This window comes from Tenrec ecaudatus, chromosome 11, assembly GCF_050624435.1.
Source record: "Tenrec ecaudatus isolate mTenEca1 chromosome 11, mTenEca1.hap1, whole genome shotgun sequence".
Lineage (NCBI taxonomy): Eukaryota > Metazoa > Chordata > Mammalia > Afrosoricida > Tenrecidae > Tenrec > Tenrec ecaudatus.
Window position 1 is genome coordinate 106,175,612 of NC_134540.1, and position 21,762 is coordinate 106,197,373.

The 21,762-nt window shown below is 46.6% G+C and overlaps 1 protein-coding gene across 1 annotated transcript in view; it reads left to right on the forward strand.

Moving 5' to 3' along the window:
* Positions 1 to 21,762, forward strand: part of SLC15A1 (solute carrier family 15 member 1) — a 40,825-nt gene that overhangs the window by 670 nt on the left and 18,393 nt on the right. Inside the window, exons 2-11 of the mRNA XM_075562696.1 lie at positions 920 to 993; positions 3,457 to 3,538; positions 3,650 to 3,791; positions 5,181 to 5,300; positions 7,199 to 7,298; positions 7,559 to 7,649; positions 11,639 to 11,722; positions 16,243 to 16,325; positions 19,761 to 19,847; positions 20,502 to 20,591. Of these exons, the coding sequence (XP_075418811.1) occupies positions 920 to 993; positions 3,457 to 3,538; positions 3,650 to 3,791; positions 5,181 to 5,300; positions 7,199 to 7,298; positions 7,559 to 7,649; positions 11,639 to 11,722; positions 16,243 to 16,325; positions 19,761 to 19,847; positions 20,502 to 20,591 (953 nt within the window). The remainder of the gene's footprint in view (positions 1 to 919; positions 994 to 3,456; positions 3,539 to 3,649; positions 3,792 to 5,180; positions 5,301 to 7,198; positions 7,299 to 7,558; positions 7,650 to 11,638; positions 11,723 to 16,242; positions 16,326 to 19,760; positions 19,848 to 20,501; positions 20,592 to 21,762) is intronic.

The window sequence follows — 21,762 nt, forward strand, 5'->3', positions numbered from 1 at the left end:
TAAAATGATGAAATTAAAAGAAAAAGAAATGCAAGCTCTTGGGCCCTCCCAGACCTAGAGACTCGGCAGCTCTGGGGACAGGGCTCAGCTACCTGTTCTGACAGCAGGTGATACTGACACAATCCCCAGTCTAGGGTCACTCCTGTGGGACTCGGCGAGGCCTGACAGCCCAGAGCTCTAAGATGAAGTGAGACTTGCGGCAACAATAGGGACTGAGTGCAGGGAGAGGGCCAGATGCTCGTGAAAGAGAGCACAGCAGGTACCAGGATACGGGTCCCTGTGGGAACGTGTGTGCATGTGGATTACAGAAGGAGAAAGGGTTTGACCAGAACTGCCTGGTCATGGAGCCCTGGTGGTGTAGTGGTTAAGCAACGGGCTGTGATCTGCAAGGTCAGCAGTTCGAACCACCAGCAGACTGGGCTTTCTGCTCCCATAAACAGCTACAGTCTCAGAAACCACAGGGGGTCACTATGAGTCAACATTGACTCTATGACAATGAGTGAGCGCTCAGGAAAAATAGACTGATAACCCCAAGGTGGGCGGTTCAAACCCACCCGCCACTCCGTGGGAGAAAGATGGGGCTGTCTGCCCCTTCAATGACTTGTAGCCTCAGAAACCCTCTATAGCTGTGGTCCTCAACTATCCTAACGCTGTGACCCTTTCATACAGTTCCTCATGTGGTGGTGACCCCCCAACCATAACATTTTTTTCATTGCTACTTCATCACTGTCATTTTGCCACTGTTGTAAGTTTGGCGACCCCCAAAGGGGTCCCTGTGAGTTGGAAGGACTCGATGGCAGTGGGTTGGTTTGGTTTCCAAGTGTTAGCTGTGTAGCCAGCCAGTCTGTGATTAGCAGTCCAAGGCTGACCCACTGGGATTGGCCTGCACTGACTCACGTGTGTTCTCCCCCTTTTCCAGACTGTGCGCTGGGCATTGGGAAAGACGCCGGGGGCGTGGAGGTGCACGCGACTTACCCACCTGAGGAATTCTGGGTAGAGGGCAGGCAGACATAGAAGCTGTTCTTCACTGCGCAGTGACCTAGGAGATGGGTGCACAAGAGCACAGCAGTCAGGCCCAACACTGCCTGGGGGTGGGCAGGGCCAGTTTCTTGAAGCATCGGTGGCTTACACAGGAGAAGGGAAAAGCACAGGTCACTGGGGCCATGCGTGCATGCATGGTACAGAAATGGCCCTCTTGTGTGTTAAGGAGTTTGGGTGAGCGCACGACTTGTTCTGTAAACAAGTAATCGTGCATCGTTAGAATCATCTCTGCAGGGGGGCGGGCTGGGAAGGAAGGCAAAGCCCAGCACCAAGAAATGGCCATTAAGTCTTCACTCTGTGGTAGACAGATGCCTGAACCGGAAAACCAAACCACTGCTTTCAAGGTGATTCCAACTTGTAGTGCCCCCAGGGGTTACAGACTAGAACTGAGCTCCACAGTGTTTTCTTGGCTGCATCTTATGGAAGCAGTTTGTCAGGCCTTTCTGCCGTGGCACTGCCCCGTGGCTCCAAATAACCCACGTTTCAATTTGTAGTGAATTGTGCCGCCCAGGGGCTTCCTTAGTTAACCATAAAACCAAATCCGCTGTGTGGGAGGGAGTCGGGGAGGGGGCTGATACTGTGAGGTCTCTCGGAGGGGGGAGGGGGGGAAATACCTCGGTCGTTGGCTTTTTGAGAGAAAGAATTCATGCGAAACCTGGTTTGTGATCCAAGTGAGTTTACAGAGGATGGAAGCGGCACAAGTGCGCGTGGCCTTGCCACGCTGCTCTGTGTGTCAGAGTCGCTGGAAGCGAGAGTGCCAGAGCAAACGCCTGGCTCTTCAGCCCTCCCCCATTGGGAGGCGTGGTCGACAGTACTGGTTAATCCCATTGGCTGAATTAAATTCACCTGGCCCAGATGGGCCACCCACCCACCAGGTGTAACACCCACCTAGGCGTACCACCCCTTCCAGGCAGGAAGCTCGAAACTCCTATGCTGGCTACCCAACAATATCAAGGGTTCAAATAGAATATAAAGTCGAGAAAATAATGATGACAACGTATATACAAATATGCTTGATACAATTGATGTATGGATTGTTATCAGAGCTGGACGAGGCCCCAATAAAATGATTTTTAAATAAACAAGAACAACACACACCAAAAAAACCCAAATCCAGGGCCATAAAGTCAACTCAGACTCAGCCACGCTGTGAGCCAGAGTGAACTGCTCCGCAGGGTTAAGGCCAGAACTCCTGGTGGGAGCAGGGGGCTTTCTCCTCTCATGGGTCAGCTGACCTTTGGGGGGTCAAGCCCTGGGTTTCACCCACTGGGTGACAGGTTCCTTTGAGGTGCCCACCAGGAAAAAAAATCCACTGCCCAGGAGCTGATTCTGACTCAGCAATCCTATAGGACAGCAGTTCCCAACCTGTGGTAGCGACCCCTTTGGGGGTCGAACGACCCTTTCACAGGGGTCGCCTGATTCATAACAGTAGCAAAATGACAGTGATGAAGTAGCAATGAAAACAATGTTATGGTGGGGGGGTCACCACCACATGAGGAACTGTATGAAAGGGTGGCGGCCTCAGGACGGTTGAGAACCACTGCTATAAGACAAGGTAGAACTGCCCCTGTGGGTTTCTGAGAGTGTAACACAGGCGTAGCAAGCCTCTTCTTTCTTCCTCAGAGCAGCTGGTGATTTTGAACCGCTGACCTCCGGGTTAGCAGCCCAATGTGTAACGATGCTTCCTTTTAGATTCCCATAAACCCTTCATAGTTCAGATATTCAATCCTCAGAGCAACCTAATGATCTTGCGAGGTAATGTGTTTCAGCTTGTGGATAGAGGCAGCCATGGAAGTCTTTGGAAGAGAGAACAGTTTGGACACAGTCCTCTGAGCTGCTGGCTCTTGGCTCAGTGCACAAGAACAGGGCGTGAGGAACTAAAGATACAGATGCCTGGGTCCCTCCTGAGAAGCGGCCCCTCCCAAGAAGGGACCTAGATAAAGGGGGCTGGCAAGGGTTGGTGAACACTGCCTCTTACTTGTGGTGATGAGGAGTCGGAGGGGCTGAGAAAAAAAGGGAGGGATGTAGCTCACTTGCTTGGATCTAATTGTGGTATCCTGCTTTTCTTACAGGGATGTCCAGATCGAAGGTATGTTTCCGCTTTTCTTCCCTGTATGTGTTTTGCTTCTAAATAATCACAAGGTCGTTCCTGTAACACACGGGTACTGCCCACCTGGCACCTCTGAGGGCGCCCTCTTGAGTTTCTGTGAGGTAGCTTCCATGCAGGAAGACTCACAGTAAACATTTCATTGTTCTATGCGGAGAGATGAATCGAGATGGAGCGAAAGTCTTCAAATTCTAGGTCCCACCTCTGGGCAGTCCCGGACTAGCCTCCTCTGTGTTTCATGCTGGTAGCCCCTGTCTGTGAACATGAAACGGTGACGTGCTTGTTTCAATGGCGTTCTGTTTTGGCAGACCTGCTTCGGCTACCCCTTGAGCATCTTCTTCATCGTGGTCAATGAGTTCTGTGAAAGATTTTCCTACTATGGCATGAGAGGTAACTTTTCAGCCCACCTCACCCTGCAGAGATAGAACGTGAGTTTCAAAGCCAATGCTAACTGGTGTCTCTCCCTCCCTCCCTCCCCCTCCACCTTCCCTCTACGCCAAGCCCTCCTGATTCTGTACTTCAAGAATTTCATCGGATGGGATGATAACCTGTCCACAGCCATCTACCACACCTTCGTGGCTCTGTGCTACCTGACGCCAATTCTCGGAGCTCTCATCGCTGACTCCTGGCTGGGAAAGTTCAAGTGAGTAGTTGGGAGCCTTCTTTATTCGCAAACAAGACCCTGACAAAAAAGCCATGGGATGAGTCTTGTAGGGTCGGGGAGTAACGTCTGGAGACCTCAGTGCTGAGGGAGCGCGGCACACTTGGTGGGGCCCATCATCTCAGGCCCAGTAGCCAGCAGAGCCCCTGCATTGAGCCGTAGTGTTTCTTCAAACCATGAGAGCGTCTGTACTCCCTCATGACAAACGTAGCAAGACACTCTCGTTGATGATGGGGAGGCACGTTCTGGCTTCCCAGGGCCATGCACAGGGCACTAGGTAGCTCAGGAGCACACTCCTCTAACCTGACAGGAAACGCTTGAGGTGTGAATTCCCAGGGGTTATCAGGAAATATGTCCGATGACGTAATGAAGGACGAGGAGGCTCTTTTGGGCCAAAGAAATGACATTGGACCAAACTGGGTTGTTTGCTGTCTCAAATCAATCCTCCTCCTAGAGATACCAGGAGGATTAGGAGAGGACGGGGGAAGAAAAGGGGAATCAATCACAAAGATTCATCTAGAACCCCCTCCCAGGGCAACGAATGATGAAAAAGTGGGTGAGGGGCATGGAGGATGATGTAATATATGGAAAAAATAATCTATAGCTTTTCAAGGGTTCATGAGGGAGGCAGGGAGGGCGGGGGAGGGAGCAGGAAGAAATGGGGAGCTGATATCAGGGGCTCAAGTGGGAAGAAAATTCTTTGAAAATGATGATGGTGGCATATGTGCAAATGTGCCTGACACACTGGAGGAATGTATGGATTGTGATACGAGATGTAAGAGCCCCCAATAAAAGTATTTTAAAAAATAAATAAAACAATCCTCCAGGAGTAACCAGTGGTCCACACCTGGCCAAATCCCCTCACCTGGCCCACTCTCTTGTTAAAGCAGAGTTGAGAATCAGTTCACTTTGGTTTGACCTCCTGCTGAGAATTTGCCTTCCCCACCCCAGATAGATTGAATTAGAATCCTCTCTAATAATCTTTTTTTTTTCTGTACTAATCTTGTTAGCAAGACTGAGAACCACCTGAGAATCTATTAGAATCACCTGGAACAGCAGATTATGCTTCCTGGGCGGGAGATCAATTTCTCAGCAGGGGTTGAAGTGCAAGGGACCGTCTTGAAGTCCTGGTTTCAAGAGACTCCCTTATGTGGTTGGATCTTCCCTTTCCCACAGCCAAGACTTTGGAATTACGAGCTATGTAACAAATCCTCGCTCTGGCTTTCAGAGCATGTCCTCTTCGTCTAAGTGTGAGAAACAAGTAGATTCCTGACTAGGCTCCTGAACTGTTTGAAAGGAGGGGGTCTTTGCAATAGAAAAGGCTGTGCACTGCTCCTGTCCAATCCACTTGCATTCTCTCTGATAACACAGGACAATCGTGTCGCTCTCCATTGTCTACACCATCGGACAAGCCGTCATCTCAGTGAGCTCCATCGCTGACCTCACAGCCCAAGACCAGGATGGGAAGTCGGTTAACATTTCTGTTCACGTGTGAGTTGCCGTCAGCTCCTGCTCTGCCCAGCCTTGACTGCTGAAGAATTCTAATTCTCCATCCTTTTCCTTGAACTCCACTTTGACTGTCAGGAGGCTTTCCCACTTTCTAGAACAATGCTGGGCGTCCAGTCTGCAGTCTGTCCTCATCAGACAGGGGAGGCACCGCTACTGTGAGGCACAGCTGCCCGGGAACCCCTCGCCATGGAGAGGGCCTTTGTGTTAGACCTGATCTTCCAGGGAGGGGCCTGCTCCCACAGACCGAGCCCTGGGGGGTTCTGAGGCTGTAAATCTTGATGGCGCCAGAGGGTCTCATCTTTCTCCCATGGAACTGCTGGTGGGTTCAAACTCCTGACCTTGTGCTTCCCAGCCCAACACCACAGGGCTCACTGTGCCTCCGGGGCTCCTTGGGGCAAGTAGTTGGTGCTCGATACATCTTAGCAACTTGTTTTATTTCGTGGAACATGTATTGGAACATGGCTAAGATTCTCACATACTATCAAATTGACCATGCTTTGTTTGGTATTGCAGTTGTGGAGAATAGCAACATCCAGGGTCCTCGAGTGGCACAAATGGTTAAACACTCAACTACTCACCCAAAGGTTGTCAGTTTGAGCCCATCCAGAGGCACCTCCAAAGAGAGACCTGGTGGTCTGCTTCCCAAATGTCCCAGCCGGGAAATCCTCAGGGACCGTCTGGCCTGCCCAGAGCCAGAATCGACTTGACAGTAGCAGTGTTAGAGACATGAGTTACGAGGCAAATAAAATTGATACAGGCAGGATGATTAAAGAGCTCCTTCTCTATGCAGTATTTTCCTTGACTTTTCATAGCCGTTTTTCCCTCTCTTGAAGCAACATTGGCAGTCAGACAATAATAGGAAACACCTTGCACGGCTGCATAGTCTCTCCCTGTAAAGCTGCAAGTGCAGTCAGGGTGGGTGCCTTCTAGGGATTTTTTTTTTCCTTTCAATTCAGCAAGTGAAATACAGACAACTTGGAAAATACAAAATGAAAGAAGTAATTCCATTGCCTAGATATAACGATAAACCTTTCCCTACACTTCTTTCTAGTCTTCCGTACTTTGTAAACAAATTAAGATTATCCTGTCTCTCACGATAGTCTACTTCTCTGTGAAATCATGTTTCCAATGTCATTTCCCCCCACTCTTATAGCCTGTTTCCGTTGTACCGGAGACAACGCCTTTGACGGTTTGTTTAAGCGACATCTCATTTGTTCGCCCAGTTACTGGATAATTAATTATAAAGCTCAAGAAAACTCCATGTATCACTCCTTGTGATACATTGCGACCATTGCTTTGTGACATTGCTTTGCATTTTCTAGGACAGGAACCTGAAGGTTTATAAGCTCGTGTTTTTATTGGACAAACAAGACTGCATTTGCAATGGTTTATCTTTCTCAGATAGTTGGAGTGCCATACCAGGAGAAGAAGGGGAAAGTAGGGGGAGAAAGGGGAATCGATCATAGGGGTCATCAACATCCAGGGGGACGAACAGCAGAAAAGTGGGTGAGGGGTGACAGAGGATGATGTAAGCTACGAAAATAATACTGTATAACTTATCAAGGGTTCATGAGAGAGGGAGTGGGGGGAAATGAGGAGCTGATATCAAGGGCTCAAGTAGAAAGGAAATGCTTTGAAAATGATGATGGCACCATATGTACAAATGTGCTTGGCACAATGGATGAATGCATGGATTGTGATAAGAGATATAATAGCCCCCAATAAAAGTATGTAATTTAAAAAGAAAGAAAAGAATGTTGGAGCGCCTTCTCTGTGTCTGCCCTTACCGTTGCTCCGGCCTCCTCTTCAGATAACCAGGGAAAGAGAGGGCTCTGCCCTGAAGGATCTGACCTTTTGCCAATCACCCCTTCTTTCTACAGGGCACTGTCCATGATCGGCTTGGCCCTGATAGCTCTCGGTACAGGAGGGATCAAGCCCTGTGTGTCTGCTTTTGGTGGGGATCAGTTTGAAGAGGGACAGGTAAGAACACGTACCTTCTTGGAAGCCACGTAAACGAAATTAAATTCTAGTGAGATACACACACACACACACACACACACACGCACACACACACGCATGCATGCATATCATCTCTTGTCCAGTTGGTTCTTTTCCAGTACCCTTGAAAGTCAGATACTGGTTAAAACTTGGTTGGGAGTGACAGCAGGTCAACAGCTCCATCTACTCAGGTGGTCTGTAGCCAAGGTGGTCCTACTTTACCATTGTCCTTTCCACTGCAGGAACAACAAAGAAACCGATTCTTTTCCATCTTTTATTTGGCCATCAATGCTGGAAGCTTGCTTTCTACTATCATCACTCCCATCCTCAGAGGTAAAAAATTAACAAAGTAAAACCTGAAATACCTACCGTTTTGCTTTCCCCGTTACAAGGAGGACAGAAGGGTGAAAAGATTATAATGTTAGATCTTTGTCTTTTGGCCTGTTTTCTTTAGCCATATGCTTCCACTGGCAGGTGTATGGCTGGGTCTAAATTGGAGTCCAGGACATGAGCTTCTTCCCCCCCCCCAGTTTTATTTCGTTTGCTCATCGTATCCGAGAAGGGGCCCTGGTGGCATGGTGGGTGTGCTCTCGGCTGCTAACCTAAAGAAAGGTTGGCAGTTAGACCCCACCGGCCCGCCACTCCACAGAAGAAAGACATGGCCATTTGCTTCCGCCAAGACACATGGCCTTGGGAACCCCTTGGGATAATTCTGCTCTGACCTTTCAGGTCTCTGCGTCTCAGAATCAGTTCAACAGCACACAAAAAACTTGCATTCATTCATAACGTATTAATTTGGCAATATCACTTAAAATCCATTCAATCGCTGTTATTCTGGTACTCGGGAGAAATACCGGGCTGTCTACTCCCGTAAAGAGTTACAGTCTAGAAACCCAAAGGGCAGCTCTACCCTGTCGTACAGGGTTGCCATGAGTTGGCATTGACCCCAGGGCGGTGAGTTTGGGTTTTTGATTTATTCTTGTACAACATCTCCTCATCTCCTGGCCTAAGCCCCACACCCCAGCACCTCCCCAAAGGCACATGCGAGGGTAAGTAATGTGTGTGTGTTTGAATGATCAGGATTATTTTTCTAGAGGTAAAACCATGACTCTCAAACCAATACACACTGGACATATGTCCAATATTTAACTCATTAAGGAGGGAACTGGAAAGTTGTTATAATCCATTCAAGTAAGATTTTGACCTGATTTATATTCTCTTCCAGGAAAAAAATTTCTTTTGTATTGTCATAAGCAGCAATCATTTGTACAACTGTGGACAGAATGTATTAGCCCGCCTCTCAGTTTTTCCACTAATTAAAATTCTTTCTCTACACAATGGTAAAAAAGCCTTGTCAAAGACAAAGTCAAAGCCAGGGCTCTGGCCTGGTTTAACCACTGCTTAAAAGTTTGCATTTCCAGCCCAGATACACTGAATCAGATACGCAGTTTCCCCAGAGTCCCAGGTGATGCTCACACCTGAGTAAGAGACCATTGGAAACCCTGATCCAAAAAAAAGACCCTGATAAAACCAAAAACCAAACTCACTACCACAGAGCGATTCTGACTCAGAGCAAGTCTATGGGACAGAGGGAAGTACCCTGTGGGCCAGGTATAAGTGCCCTGTGAGAAGGTATAAGTGCCCTGTGGGCCAGGTATAAGTGCCCTATGGGACAGGGAGAAGTGCCCTGTGGGAAGGTATAAGTGCCCTGTGGGAAGGCATAAGTGCCCTGTGGGAAGGTATAAGTGCCCTATGGGACAGGGAGAAGTGCCCTGTGGGAAGGTATAAGTGCCCTGTGGGAAGGTATAAGGGTTCTGTGGGACAGGTATAAGTGCCCTGTGGGAAGGTATAAGGGTCCTATGGGACAGGTATAAGTGCCCTGTGGGAAGGTATAAGGGTTCTGTGGGACAGGTATAAGTGCCCTGTGGGAAGGTATAAATGCCCTGTGGGAAGGTATAAGGGTCCTGTGGGACAGGGAGAAGTGTCCTGTGGGACAGGTATAAGTACCCTGTGGGAAGGTATAAGTACCCTGTGGGAAGGTATAAGTGCCCTGTGGGAAGGTATAAGTGCCCTATGGGACAGGGAGAAGTGCCCTGTGGGAAGGTATAAGTGCCCTGTGGGAAGGTATAAGGGTTCTGTGGGACAGGTATAAGTGCCCTGTGGGAAGGTATAAGGGTCCTATGGGACAGGTATAAGTGCCCTGTGGGAAGGTATAAGGGTTCTGTGGGACAGGTATAAGTGCCCTGTGGGAAGGTATAAATGCCCTGTGGGAAGGTATAAGGGTCCTGTGGGACAGGGAGAAGTGCCCTGTGGGACAGGTATAAGTACCCTGTGGGAAGGTATAATGGTCCTATGGGACAGGGAGAACTGCCCTGTGGAAAGGTAGAAGGGTCCTATGGGACAGGTATAAGTACCCTGTGGGAAGGTATAAGTACCCTGTGGGAAGGTATAAGTACCCTGTGGGAAGGTATAAGTACCCTGTGGGAAGGTATAAGTACCCTGTGGGAAGGTATAAGTGCCCTGTGGCACAGGTATAAGTGCCCTGTGGGAAGGTATAAGGGTCCTGTGGGAAGGTATAAGTGTCCTGTGGGACAGGTATGAGTGCCCTGTGGGAAGATATAAGGGTCTTATGGGATGGGGAGAAGTGTCCTGTGGGGTTCTAAGATTGTGACTCTTTACAGGAGTAAAAAACCTCGTTTTTCTCTGGCGGGGCAGCTGTTGGATTTGATCAACCTGCTGACCTCAACCTGTAGCTACTACACGAGGCCCCTTTAATGGAGACTGTCGGTAACTGTAGGCATGGCACCGATAATCTTGGAGGCTCCGCATCAGAAAGTTCTCCATTAGTCTCTGTCACATGTTTAGTTTTGACCCATCCCAGAGTTTCAGAGCTAAAATGGATCCTAGGTCATGGGCCAACAAACTATGGCCCCTAGGCTGAATCAGAAATCCAGACAGGATCCTTTTTTTATGTGTTGTCTGTGGCTGTTTGTACCCCACAAAGGCGGAGGCAGAGAGCCGTGAGAACGATAAGATGGCCCACAGAGCCTAAAGGGCTGCCTATCTGGACCTCTGCTGAAAAGTTTACCCTCTCTGCCCTTGGTCACTTAGTGAGCCTGCCTACAGGAACATACCATCTTCAATTTTCCACTGTGGTTTTTGGTTTTAATGGTGGGATGTTGGGTATGTCTTGGACTGGCAACTGCAAGGCCATCAGTTCAAGCCTACCAGCAGCTCTGTAGGAGGGAGATGCCTGTATGCTCAGAAACATACACACAATAAAATATTAAAATATAAAAACTCAAACTGTCATCAAGTTGATGCCGATTCACAGGCACCCGATAGGACAGGAAGAACTGCCCCTTAGTTTCCAAGACTCTAACTGTTCACAGGAGTAGAAAGCCCCATCCATCTCCCTTGGGGTAGTTGGTGGTATTGAACTACTGACCTTGTGTATTGCAGCCCAACATGGGACCACTGTGTCACCAAGGCTCTGAATGGAATATTGCACATTGATAAAAGTCAGTGTTGAAACCACAAAGCACCTCATGGCGTGGGTTGACCTGGAGAACATTATGCTGAGTGAAATCAGGCATGCACAAAGAAAGTTAAAGAAAAAGGACAGAGGCTTTCATACCCAAGGGAACCAACTTTAGAGGTTAAAGGGGACAGGGAGCAAGGCGGGATGTCATAGGCTAGAGGGCGGACAGGCATTAATGTGGGTAGAGGGCAAGATAGGAATCTAAAAGAAAGAGAAGAGAAATGGGGTGGTGGTGGTTAATAAGTTATTGATAAAGGATTTGATAAATAGTTTAAACTGTTGCAATCAAAATTGATTATGTGTCATGTAAAACTTCCCACCTAACAATTTTTAAAAAATGGTTTGTTTAATTATCTCTGACTTAAAACGACCAAAAAAATATAGCAGCCTCAGACGCCCTATAAAGGGTCACTATGAGTCAGTCTACTCAATGGCAGTTGGGTTTCTGGGTGACAGTGGCCTGAGTGCCACTGCCTTCAAGTTACTGTATCCAGGTTGGATTGTCTTCCCTGCTACAAAATTCCACAGTGCAGATCAGTAGGAGGCCCAGTGGTTTGGGCTTGGCCAGGTCCACTCATTGTTTAAAGGTTAAGAGAAGACCCTGTCACCTCTGTCTCCTGCAGCGTTGCTTTGCTCAGCCGAACGTGACATGAGTAAGGCAAATGGATGTCTAGATTCTAGAACATTAAGTGAAAACAACATGCCGAAAGGATTTTTTAAAGATAGGAATGATGTATTATCAATGCCATAATTAATTTTAAATCCTGTCATTTCTCCCCAGTTCAAACGTGTGGGATTCACAGCCAACAAGCCTGCTACCCATTGGCATTTGGGGTTCCTGCCGCTCTGATGGCTGTGTCTCTGAGTAAGTAGAAATCAGCTGAGTTCATCAGCGGAGCGTTTAATGGGGTCAGGCCCCACGTTAATCATGGTGGCTCCTGGTTTGAAGTCCTTGTAACCAAGTGTCACAAGAAGCCTAAAGCATTGCTATAATGACAGTGGTCTCCATTTACCTGGAGCAAGAGAGGAAGACTGAGAGTCACAAATAGCAGAAGGATGCGGGGTCAATGTGTGGCTCGTTGCCTCATGGACAGCAGTCTCTGTTGTCGTGAGACCAGAAGAGGATGGTATCTGGCTACCACTACAGATCATTTTGAGCAGGGATTCTATAGAACAATCCTGATCAAAAGAGGGACCCTAAAGAACCCAATTCCAAATGCTCGTGGACTCTCGATTTTCTGAAGCCACAGAGAGCGGATGAGCCTTTGAAACCCTCTCCCTGACACTATCTTTAAACTTTACACCAAAAATATTCTCTGGAGTGTTCAAAACACCAAGCAATTCTTCAGAAGACCAAAAACAAATAATCATATTGTAGAGACCGAGGGAGGTGGAAGTGGACCCAAAGTCCATCTGTAGACATTTGGACATCTGTTACCAGAAGGGTCACAAAGAAGGGATGAGTCAACCGGGGTGCAGTATAGCACTGATGAAACACACAGCACTCGTCTGGTTCTTTGAGGTTTCCTCACCCCCCAATATCATGACTCTAGCTCTACCTCACAAATCTGGCTAGACTGGAGCATGGACACTGATACAGCCAAGAGCTCTCGACACATGGAATCCAGGAGAGATAAACTCCTTGGGAATAGAAATGGGAGTAGTGATACCAAGAGGGTGAGAGAAAGGTGGAGTGAAGAGGAGGAGAAAAGGGGGAACCGATCTTAATGGTCAACGTATAACACCCTGCCCCCCCAAAGGGGAAGAACAAGAGAAACATTAGGTGAAGGGAGCTAGTAGTCAGTGTAAGATATGAAAATAATAATCATTTATCAAGGGTTCACGAGGCTGGAATGGTGGGAGAAGGAGCGAAAAAAGAGATGCTAGTACCAAGGGCTCAAACAGAAAGGAAATATTTAGAAAATGATGTTGGCAACCTATGTACAAATGTGCTTGATACAATTGATATACAGATTGTTGTAAGAGCTCCAATAAAATGATTTTTAAAATATATAATCCTTTGAACACCAAATAAATAAATAAATACAACCAAACAATTGCTTAGCTTAACTAGAAAAAAATAAATTAAGTTCTGTCTTGAGGATTATATTCCTTAAAGAACTATTTTATATGGAATCAAATGAACAAAAGCAACTCAAAAAGTTAGACTGGAACCTTTGAAAGCAGTGAGTTTATGTTCACGGGTGGGGGGAGGGTACAATTCGGGAAAAGAGGGCGAGGACTCAGAGAACCCCATCAGTGTCACTTAAGTACACGGGCGGAAGTTGTTGGGTTGGTATGCTTTGCTGTGTACATTCCCAATGGCTGAATGCATCGATAACAACTGCCATGCAATGTTGTACAAAAACCTTCGAAGGAAGAGCACAGTGTTTCAGAGGGAATTGGGTCCAATAAATGCTTACACAACAACGAATCAAGTGGATTAGACAGTTACAGGTTTGATGTTATTTGGAGGATTAATGAGAAGGAGGATTACATTTACAACCTGTGGCTGAAGTCTATAGTTGCTGGGAAGAAATGGTGGCCTGACTTAGTTGTTTAAATATTTCCAATGAACATCTAAATTTCCACACTGTATCATCTCCACATGTTTCTACCAACCCACCCTCCCTTGAGAGAAATATAGAAGAAAGTTCATGGATAAAATGCAATGAAGGGTGGGGGGAGCATGGAGTGGAGACCCAAAGCCCGTCTACAGACAACTGGAAATCCCCTCATGGAAGGGTCACAGGAAGAGATGAGCCAGTCAAGGTGCAGTATAGCACCGATGAAACACACAACTTTCCTCTAGTTCTTTACTGCTTCCTCTGCACCCCCACCGCATGACCTCAATTCTGCCTTACAGATCAGATTAGACCAGAACATGCACACTGTTACAGATAAGAGCCTGCAACACAGGGAATCCAGGATAGATAAACCCCTCAGGGCCAACAAGGAGAGTAGAGATACCAGGAGGATAAGGGGAAGGTGGGGGGGAAAGTGGGGAATTGGTCACAAAGATCAACATATAACCCCTTTTCAGGGGGACAAACAACAGAAAAGTGGGTGAAAGGCAACAGAGGACAATATAAGATATGAAAATAATCTATAACTTAGCTAGGGTTCATGAGGGAGGACGGGTTGGGGAGGGAGGAGGAAAAATGAGGAGCTTATATCAAGGACTCAAGTAGTAAGAAAATGCTTTGAAAATGATGATGACAGCATATGTACAAATGTGCTTGACACATGGATGATTGCGATATGGATTGCGATAAGAGATAAGCGATGTAAGGGCCCCCAATAAAAGTATTTAATTAAAAAAATGAAATGGAAGGATACTGGCATTTTCCCATGACATTCTGAAGCCCCTTCAGACATAGGTATATATTAGATGCCTTTCTCCGCATGCTACTCCTTGGTTTTTAGGCATGTGTAGAGTTTTCCATGTGGGAGAGTCTGGCTGGAGAGGTGATGTTACAAGAAAGACACGGAATCTGATAACCATCTTCAGTCTTTATTACCTCATCTCCTTCCCAAATGAATGGCAGCCAGCGCTGTCGCTTTAATCCCATTTTCCACAGTTCTTAATAGCATCGAGTAAGATTCTCTTTTGACTATTCCTGCTCATGGTTTAACAGATTCGCGTTATGCTTACATCTACACTAAAGCCTGCATTCTCCCCTTTTTCTATGTCCATTTCTTCCCTAATTCTTCGGATACTGCCGCACATCTCTAGAAGGCTCCTTCACACCCTGCCGTTTCTAATTCTGGGAAGCAAGGCCACGATCACTTCAGGAAGCGTTGTTCTGTACTCTGTACTTGGGCAAATCTCATCAAACCCATCTAAGCTCTCGTGTCAGACTGTGGCTTTCCTGCCAGAGGAAACCTCAAGGTCAGCACCAGCTCTCGAAATTCCTGAATGCGACAGGCGTCAGCGAGGGTTCTTTGTGTCGGTCGCTTTAAATACTCAAATATTAGTTGGCAAAAGAAGGAGACTACATCTATTGGGATAAGAAGGTAAATAAACTATTTCATCAAGTACAAAGGATATCTAGAGTGAAGGAACTTCTTGGAGACATGCTTGGGAGTTAAACCCCAAACGCATTGCATCAAGCCAATTTCAATTCATAGGGACCCAAGATAAGGTGTCTGAGGCTGCACATCCTGACAGGAGACAGCCTCGTCTTTCCCCTTCAGGGCTGCTGTTAGGTTTGAACCACCAACCATGGAGTTAGTAAGCCAACGCTTACCTAACAGTCCCCCACGGTTCTTTCAAAATCTTATTTCAAAGACTTGCTTAATTGCTGAAAACACAAGGACTCAAACTGTCCTGTTTTTTAAATGACGGAAGTGTGATATTAAGAACCAGAAATCCCAGGAGAGGAACCGTAGGTTTGCAGTTCCTCGAAGACATGCTTTTTCTACGTAATTCTCACAGTATGCCTTTGACTAAAAAGGTCCACTGAAGAACGGCCTTCCTGAAAGCATGCTCTTCGCATTTGTGAAACAGTAACTGGGGCGACAATTCATGGTCATGACAGCTCTGTACCGTGACCAGAGATACATTCTGCCACATAGAGTTAAGCAAAAGCTTAATAAGATTAATTCTGATATTTTCCTGAAGATTTAAAAACAAAAGCCAAAAAAAGAAAACTTTCTCTTGCCATTGCAGTCAGAAAATTAGAGCGATTTTTTGTCTTTAGGGAATAATTAATCAATCTCTTATATGAGACCATGGTCAGTCTTTTTGTGTCTCTTTAAATAAGGTAGAACTTGTGCTTAAAAAGTTGTACTGGTTGTAAGCAGTCTCAAATCCTGGGCAGTAGAGAATATCAGGCTTATGATTCTGCATTAGACACAGACACAACATTACTCAGAAGTTCTTCTAACCGCTAGTATCAGAAGCAGGTTAATACATCTTTATGCATCTTCAGATGCTTCTGGGATAAGTAGGTAAACCCATCACAGGCAGACTTCCAGACCATGGCAACCAGGCCATTCTCACAACACTTTGCTTTGCCTCCCACTGCATATAAAAAGTATGTTTATACTGTATAGTCACCTATTCAGTGTGCAGTAGCATTATGGAAAAATGTGAACTGTTGTGAGAGACACCACATTGTGACACAGAGATATAAAGTGAGCAGATACCGTCGCAAACATGGCACCGAGAGATTTGCTCAGTGGAGGGTTGCCACAAACGTTTGGCTTGTTTAAAACACACACAATCTACAAAACACAATAAAGCATAGCAAAAAAGAACAAGGTGTTCCTTCCTGCGTTTCTGCAGCCAGGGTGCACCTCCAGCAGGTGCATCACTGCAGAAACAGTCACAAGGCAGGGCTGTCAGACACCAGGTAACCCATCTCCCTTTTTCCTGTCTAGTCGTGTTCGTCATCGGCAGTGGGATGTACAAGAAGTACAAGCCACAGGGTAACATCATGGCTAAGGTGGTCAAGTGCATTGGCGTAAGTATGTCTGCCGTGCTCCCTCACCAACTTCACTCATCGTGGAGCCTTCGGCTGCCTTCAGGTTCAGAGTCAATGTGGCTTTGACTCTCCTTCAAATAGGGTACTTGTCATCTTAACTCTTTTGGTGAATTGAAGCTTCTTATAAGACTCACCAAATGGAAACTATAAACCAAGAACACAAGCAGCTCAAGGAGGGAAGAAGAGAGGTGGCCCTGGACCATATCAGGTAAGGTTAGTAGACAGGAGAAGACAAGGCAGAGCGACCCTTCACCCTTCACATTGGCAAGTGTTGGCTGATGTTTGTGAAGTGGTGGTGAAACAAGAAAGGGAGGTGCGGCTGGTAAGCATCTAAAGTGTCTCACATAAAATGTTGAAACGTTTTGGGCTGATAATCCTATTTCTAGGCATTACAGCTCAGAAATTAATTTTTTTTTAATTTTAACAATTTATTGGGGCTGATACAATTCTTTTCACAGTTCATACATATACATACATCAATTGTATAAAGCACATCTGTACAGTCTTTGCCCTAATCATTTTTTTCTCTTTTCTTCTTTTACATTTTATTAGGGACTCAAACAACTCTTACCACAATCCATACATATACATACATCAATTGTATAAAGCACATCCATACATTCCCTGCCCCAATCATTCTCAAGGCATTTGATCTCCACTTAAGCCCCTTGCATCAGGTCCTCTTTTTCCCCCCCTCCCTCCCCATTCCCCCCTCCCTCATATGCCCTTGGTAATTTATACATTGTTATTTTGTCATATCTTGCCCTATCTGGAGTCTCCCTTCCCCCCTTCTCTGCTGTCCCTCTCCCAGGGAAGAGGTCACATGTGGATCCTTGTAATCAGTTCCCCCTTTCCAACCCACTCACCCTCCACAGAAATTAATTTTTTAATGAGCACAGTTTATGTGAAAGTTATCACTGAAGTATTTATAGCAGCAAAGTATTTTGTATATTAAATCCCCCCAAAGAGAAAGACACTTAACTTACACTACAAGACCCACTGTCCCCAAGTCCATGCTGACCGACAGTGGCCCTATAGGACACAATGGAACTGCCCCCGAGGGGTTCAGAAGACTGTATATCTCTACAGAGCAGCCGGCCTCACCCTGCTCCCAGGGGGCTGCATTCACACCACCCACCTTTTGGTTAGCAGCCCAGCGCGCCAGGGTTCTTTGGATGTGCACCTCGGTGCAGTTGAGGCTGTGCCTCGATTCCCGCCTCAAAGCTTCTCCCGAGCTAAGGAGGGATCTCGCCAGTCGTGTCCAGCTCCTTCCTTGACAGGTGCTGGCCACCTCCACTCAGACGCCAGAAGGACGGCTTCCAGTGAGTTAGAGCAGCGGTGCTCAGCCTTCCTGAAGCCGCAGCCCTTTCAAACAGTGCCTCATGTGGTGGTGACCCCGACCTTAGCATCATTTTCGTTGCTACGTCATCACTGTCATTTTGCTACCGTTATGGATCATCGTGTCAAGATCTGATATGCAGGATGTTATTAGGCAACTCCTGTGAAAGGGGTCGCGACCCACGGGTTGAGAACTGCGGGTTCAGAATGCTGGCCGGTGTTGCTAGAGTCATCCACATAGCTTTGCATTATTGCCTGTTCACCACGCAGTGTACACTGCTGTGTGAATGTAGCTCACTTTGCCTAAAACCTCTCACTACATCACACTAAAGAAGGCTCACTCACTGACTCACTCACTCACTCACTCACTGCCCCAGAGTCCATGCTGACTCATAGGGCTCCCTGTGAGTTTCTGAGACTGCATCTGTTTATAGGAGTAGAAAGCCCAGTCTTTCTCCCACGGAGCTGCTGGTGGTTTTAAACTGCCCACCATGCGGATTACAGCCCAACCACTACACCCCCAGGGCTCAGTATCCTCTAACTTCATCATAGATCGCCAAGCAAATTCTCCTGGCTTAACATTTCAACTATCACCGTTCTCTCTGTGGTTAGTAGAAGGCACTTATTAAAGACATAACACAATCTAATACAGTTCCCACTGGCCACACATGGGCCATTGAGCACCTAAAATGTGACCAGTACAAGGGAGGAATGACTTGTACATCATATTTAGTTTAGATTAGTTTAAATTTTAAGAGAACAATTGTTATTGCAAAAATAAGGATGTCTGGAACAACTTAGTACTTACAAGCTCAATTGCATGCAACCTGAATATAGTTAAAATGTTTCTGATAAAAGCTACTCATGCCGAGGGGACACGGTTATTGAAACTTCTTCGACATATCCTTGGACATACCTCATAAGACTGAATCACTGGGCTCGAAGACTAAGGACCATAATCCCAGGAGAACTCCAGGTCAATTGCCTAACGCAGTTCAGAGATAATGGCCTAGTTTGGTGGGTAGCATCTGGCCTTAACAGCTGACTCACAGCCATCTCAGGTTCAGTGTCGGTCTCGTCCCATCGGGAACACAAGAGAGTGAAGGAAACCAAGGACTCAGGAAGCAATGGATCCACAGAGCCCCCACAAGAACCACCTCTTCTGCTAGCCTCAGACCAGAACTAGGTGTGACCAGCTACCACTGCCTGCTGCCCTGACCAGGGACACAGTAGAAGGTCCTTGTTTAAAGTGGGGGTAGGAGAGTACAGCAAAGCTCGAATGCCTTTTAAAAATAAAGACCAGTGTTACTGAACTGATAGACGGGAGGAAGAGGAGCCCCTTAGACTGTGTATTGTTCCACCACGCCCAAAGGACGCCTTTTAGCCAAATAGTAGATTGGGCCATCCACTGCATCTCACCAAATGGGCAACATTTTCCCAAATGCTAGGAAGAGCAGCCCAGGAAGGGCAGGAAAACTGGGAGGATGGAAGTGGGGTGGGGGAGAGATGGGGAGATTCCTGAATGGTGACCCATTGTCACGGCAATTTGTATATAAACTGTTGGCTGGGAACTTAATTTACTATGCAAAGTTTTACCTAAAATTCAATAAAATGTTCAAAATGAAAAAGACAGCATCCAAATGGAGGTGTATCCTACGTGTAAAAAATACACCTGGATCTCAAAGACTTAGATATGAAAAAATGTTGTAAAAGTGAGCATTAATTTTTTAAATATGGATCACGTGATGAAATGTGTTTGGGATTTTTAGGGTGGGTGAAATATATTTCAGATTCCTGTCACCTCATTTGTTTTTATTTTTTAAACTAGCTGCTAGAACACGAACATGACGCATGTGCTAGGCGCTCTATTTCTACTGAGCTCAACCTCCTGGACAATAGGTAGCGACATACACTCTTCGTTAGAAAGAGACAGCAGCCAGTAGGCCTTTGAACGTGGTCAAGAGACGAGCATGCACAGTGTGATGGCTTGCTGCTCTCACACCGGCTCTCTTTTCTTTTATGTGTGCCTCTGGATTTGATTCTGCTTGGAACTTACGGTTTTCTTCTTTCCTTCAGTTTGCCATCAAAAATCGGTTTAGGCACAGGAGCAAGAAGTTTCCCAAGAGAGAGCACTGGCTGGACTGGGCGAAAGAGAAGTACGATGTAAGTAACAGCAAGCTTGGTCACAGGGTCCCAATAAGCTCCTTCTAAACGGGAAAGCCAGAGGCCCCAGTCACACGGTGACGTGTGCATGGACCAGGCGCCCATTGTTGCCTTCATTCCAGTTATCAGTATTTTAAATCGATGACGCCACATCTTGCGATCGAGAAGAAGCCGATAAACGATGAGCTTAATCTATGGGGAAACAACCTTACCTGTTGGTTGTTTTTCATTCTGCGCAAAGCCAAACCCTTTGGAGTCAATTTGACTCAGAACCCCACCCCCGTGGACGCCATTCCGGCTCATAATGACCCTACAGGGCTGAGGAGAGCGGCTCACTAGCCCCCCCGTGTTCTCTGGTCTAGCAAGTGTACTTCCCTGCAATCATGAACTTTAGTTTGCGGGTAGAAGGGTAAGTGCTTGGGGGGTACTTGGTGAATTCTAGTCATTTTGCCTCCCAATTGATGTTTTAATGAATATTTTAGGTGACATTGCAGACATTTGCTTTTTGAAAGAGATCAGTGGCAGGGTTCTTGGGACCATTGCTCACCCCCCAGTTCATCTGGAGGTGCAAATATCACTATACTCCTTGAGAGGCTAACAGCGCATCATGGCCGTGAGTGACAGCGGTGGCTGCTCTGTCTCTTCCTGTTGCAGGACCGGCTTATCACCCAAATTAAGATGGTTACGAAGGTGATGTTCCTCTACATTCCTCTCCCGATGTTCTGGGCATTGTTTGATCAGCAGGTAACTGTGTTCCTTCATCTAGCAAGCAGCCGTTGGCACTCCCACAGACCGCGGAGGGTAGCTCTTGTCTCTTTGAGATGTTATGTTCAAGTTTCCATTTATTTGGCACTTGCTAAATCCTACTTTCCCCCACCTAAAACACCAGTTCCATATGGTTTTGCTCATATTTCTGTTGCAAGGCAATGAAGAATATAAGGCATAGTTAAGTAAGATAAGCCTGGGGAAAGATGTGACCAAAGCACTCAGCCCTGTTGCCATTCACAATGGAAAGTGGAGCGTTTTTCTACTGACATAACAGGGTAAACAGTATAGCGTCTTTGGAGCCAAAGGCGGGGCTACTGTCTTCCGCTGTCCAATGGGAATGCTCAGCTATCAGGACTATCTGGGAGGCAAAAGGACTCCTCTGGAGCCAGACACATGGGAGCCGCAATCTGAAACCCAGCCTGCAGGACCCACGGTTGGTGTCCTGCTCCCAGAGTGGTGGGCCATGTGGCTGAGAATTTCTTCAGAGTTGTATTAGACACTCAACCGATGGTGCTCAGTAGGCAAACTAAAAGACAGTGTCTTTTAGAAACTAGATTTTTTTTTTAATGAAGAGCACACATCTTTTCATTACACGGGAACCATTATAATAAGGGAGAGCTCTCTTGGAAAAAGTTTAAGCTCTCCTACTGATCTCTTTTGTCAGAATGGGATTTAGATGAACATCTTTAAGGACCGCGGTGGCAATTTTGCAGAGTGGGTAGGAGCCAGTTACTGGAATCATGCTCGCACCGCTCTCGCAACACATCCTATCACCCAAGAGAGCGGTGTGAGTTCGAGTCCAGAATTACTTGGTTCTGAAAGACTAAGAGCCCAGCTCAAGACTGTGAAGGCCAAATTGGAGCAAATACATCTCAGGTACTCAGTGACTGGCAAATAGAATGTAAAGACTAGCTTGTTTTTTGACTTTGTCTTTCTGGTAGTCGGTGGAGTCACGTTGAGATACATAGTTCATCCTCCGTGGGAATAATCATATATAATCATTTGGTTCTAAGACATCTTTCACTAGAAAACAACCCAAACCAAATCCACTGCCATCAAGTCCATTCAGGTGCTGGTTTCCGAGGTAGGTTCAATGTAATTAGGCTGCCCAGGTTGAGATCCATCCCTCTCTTGGTAGAGGTCAATT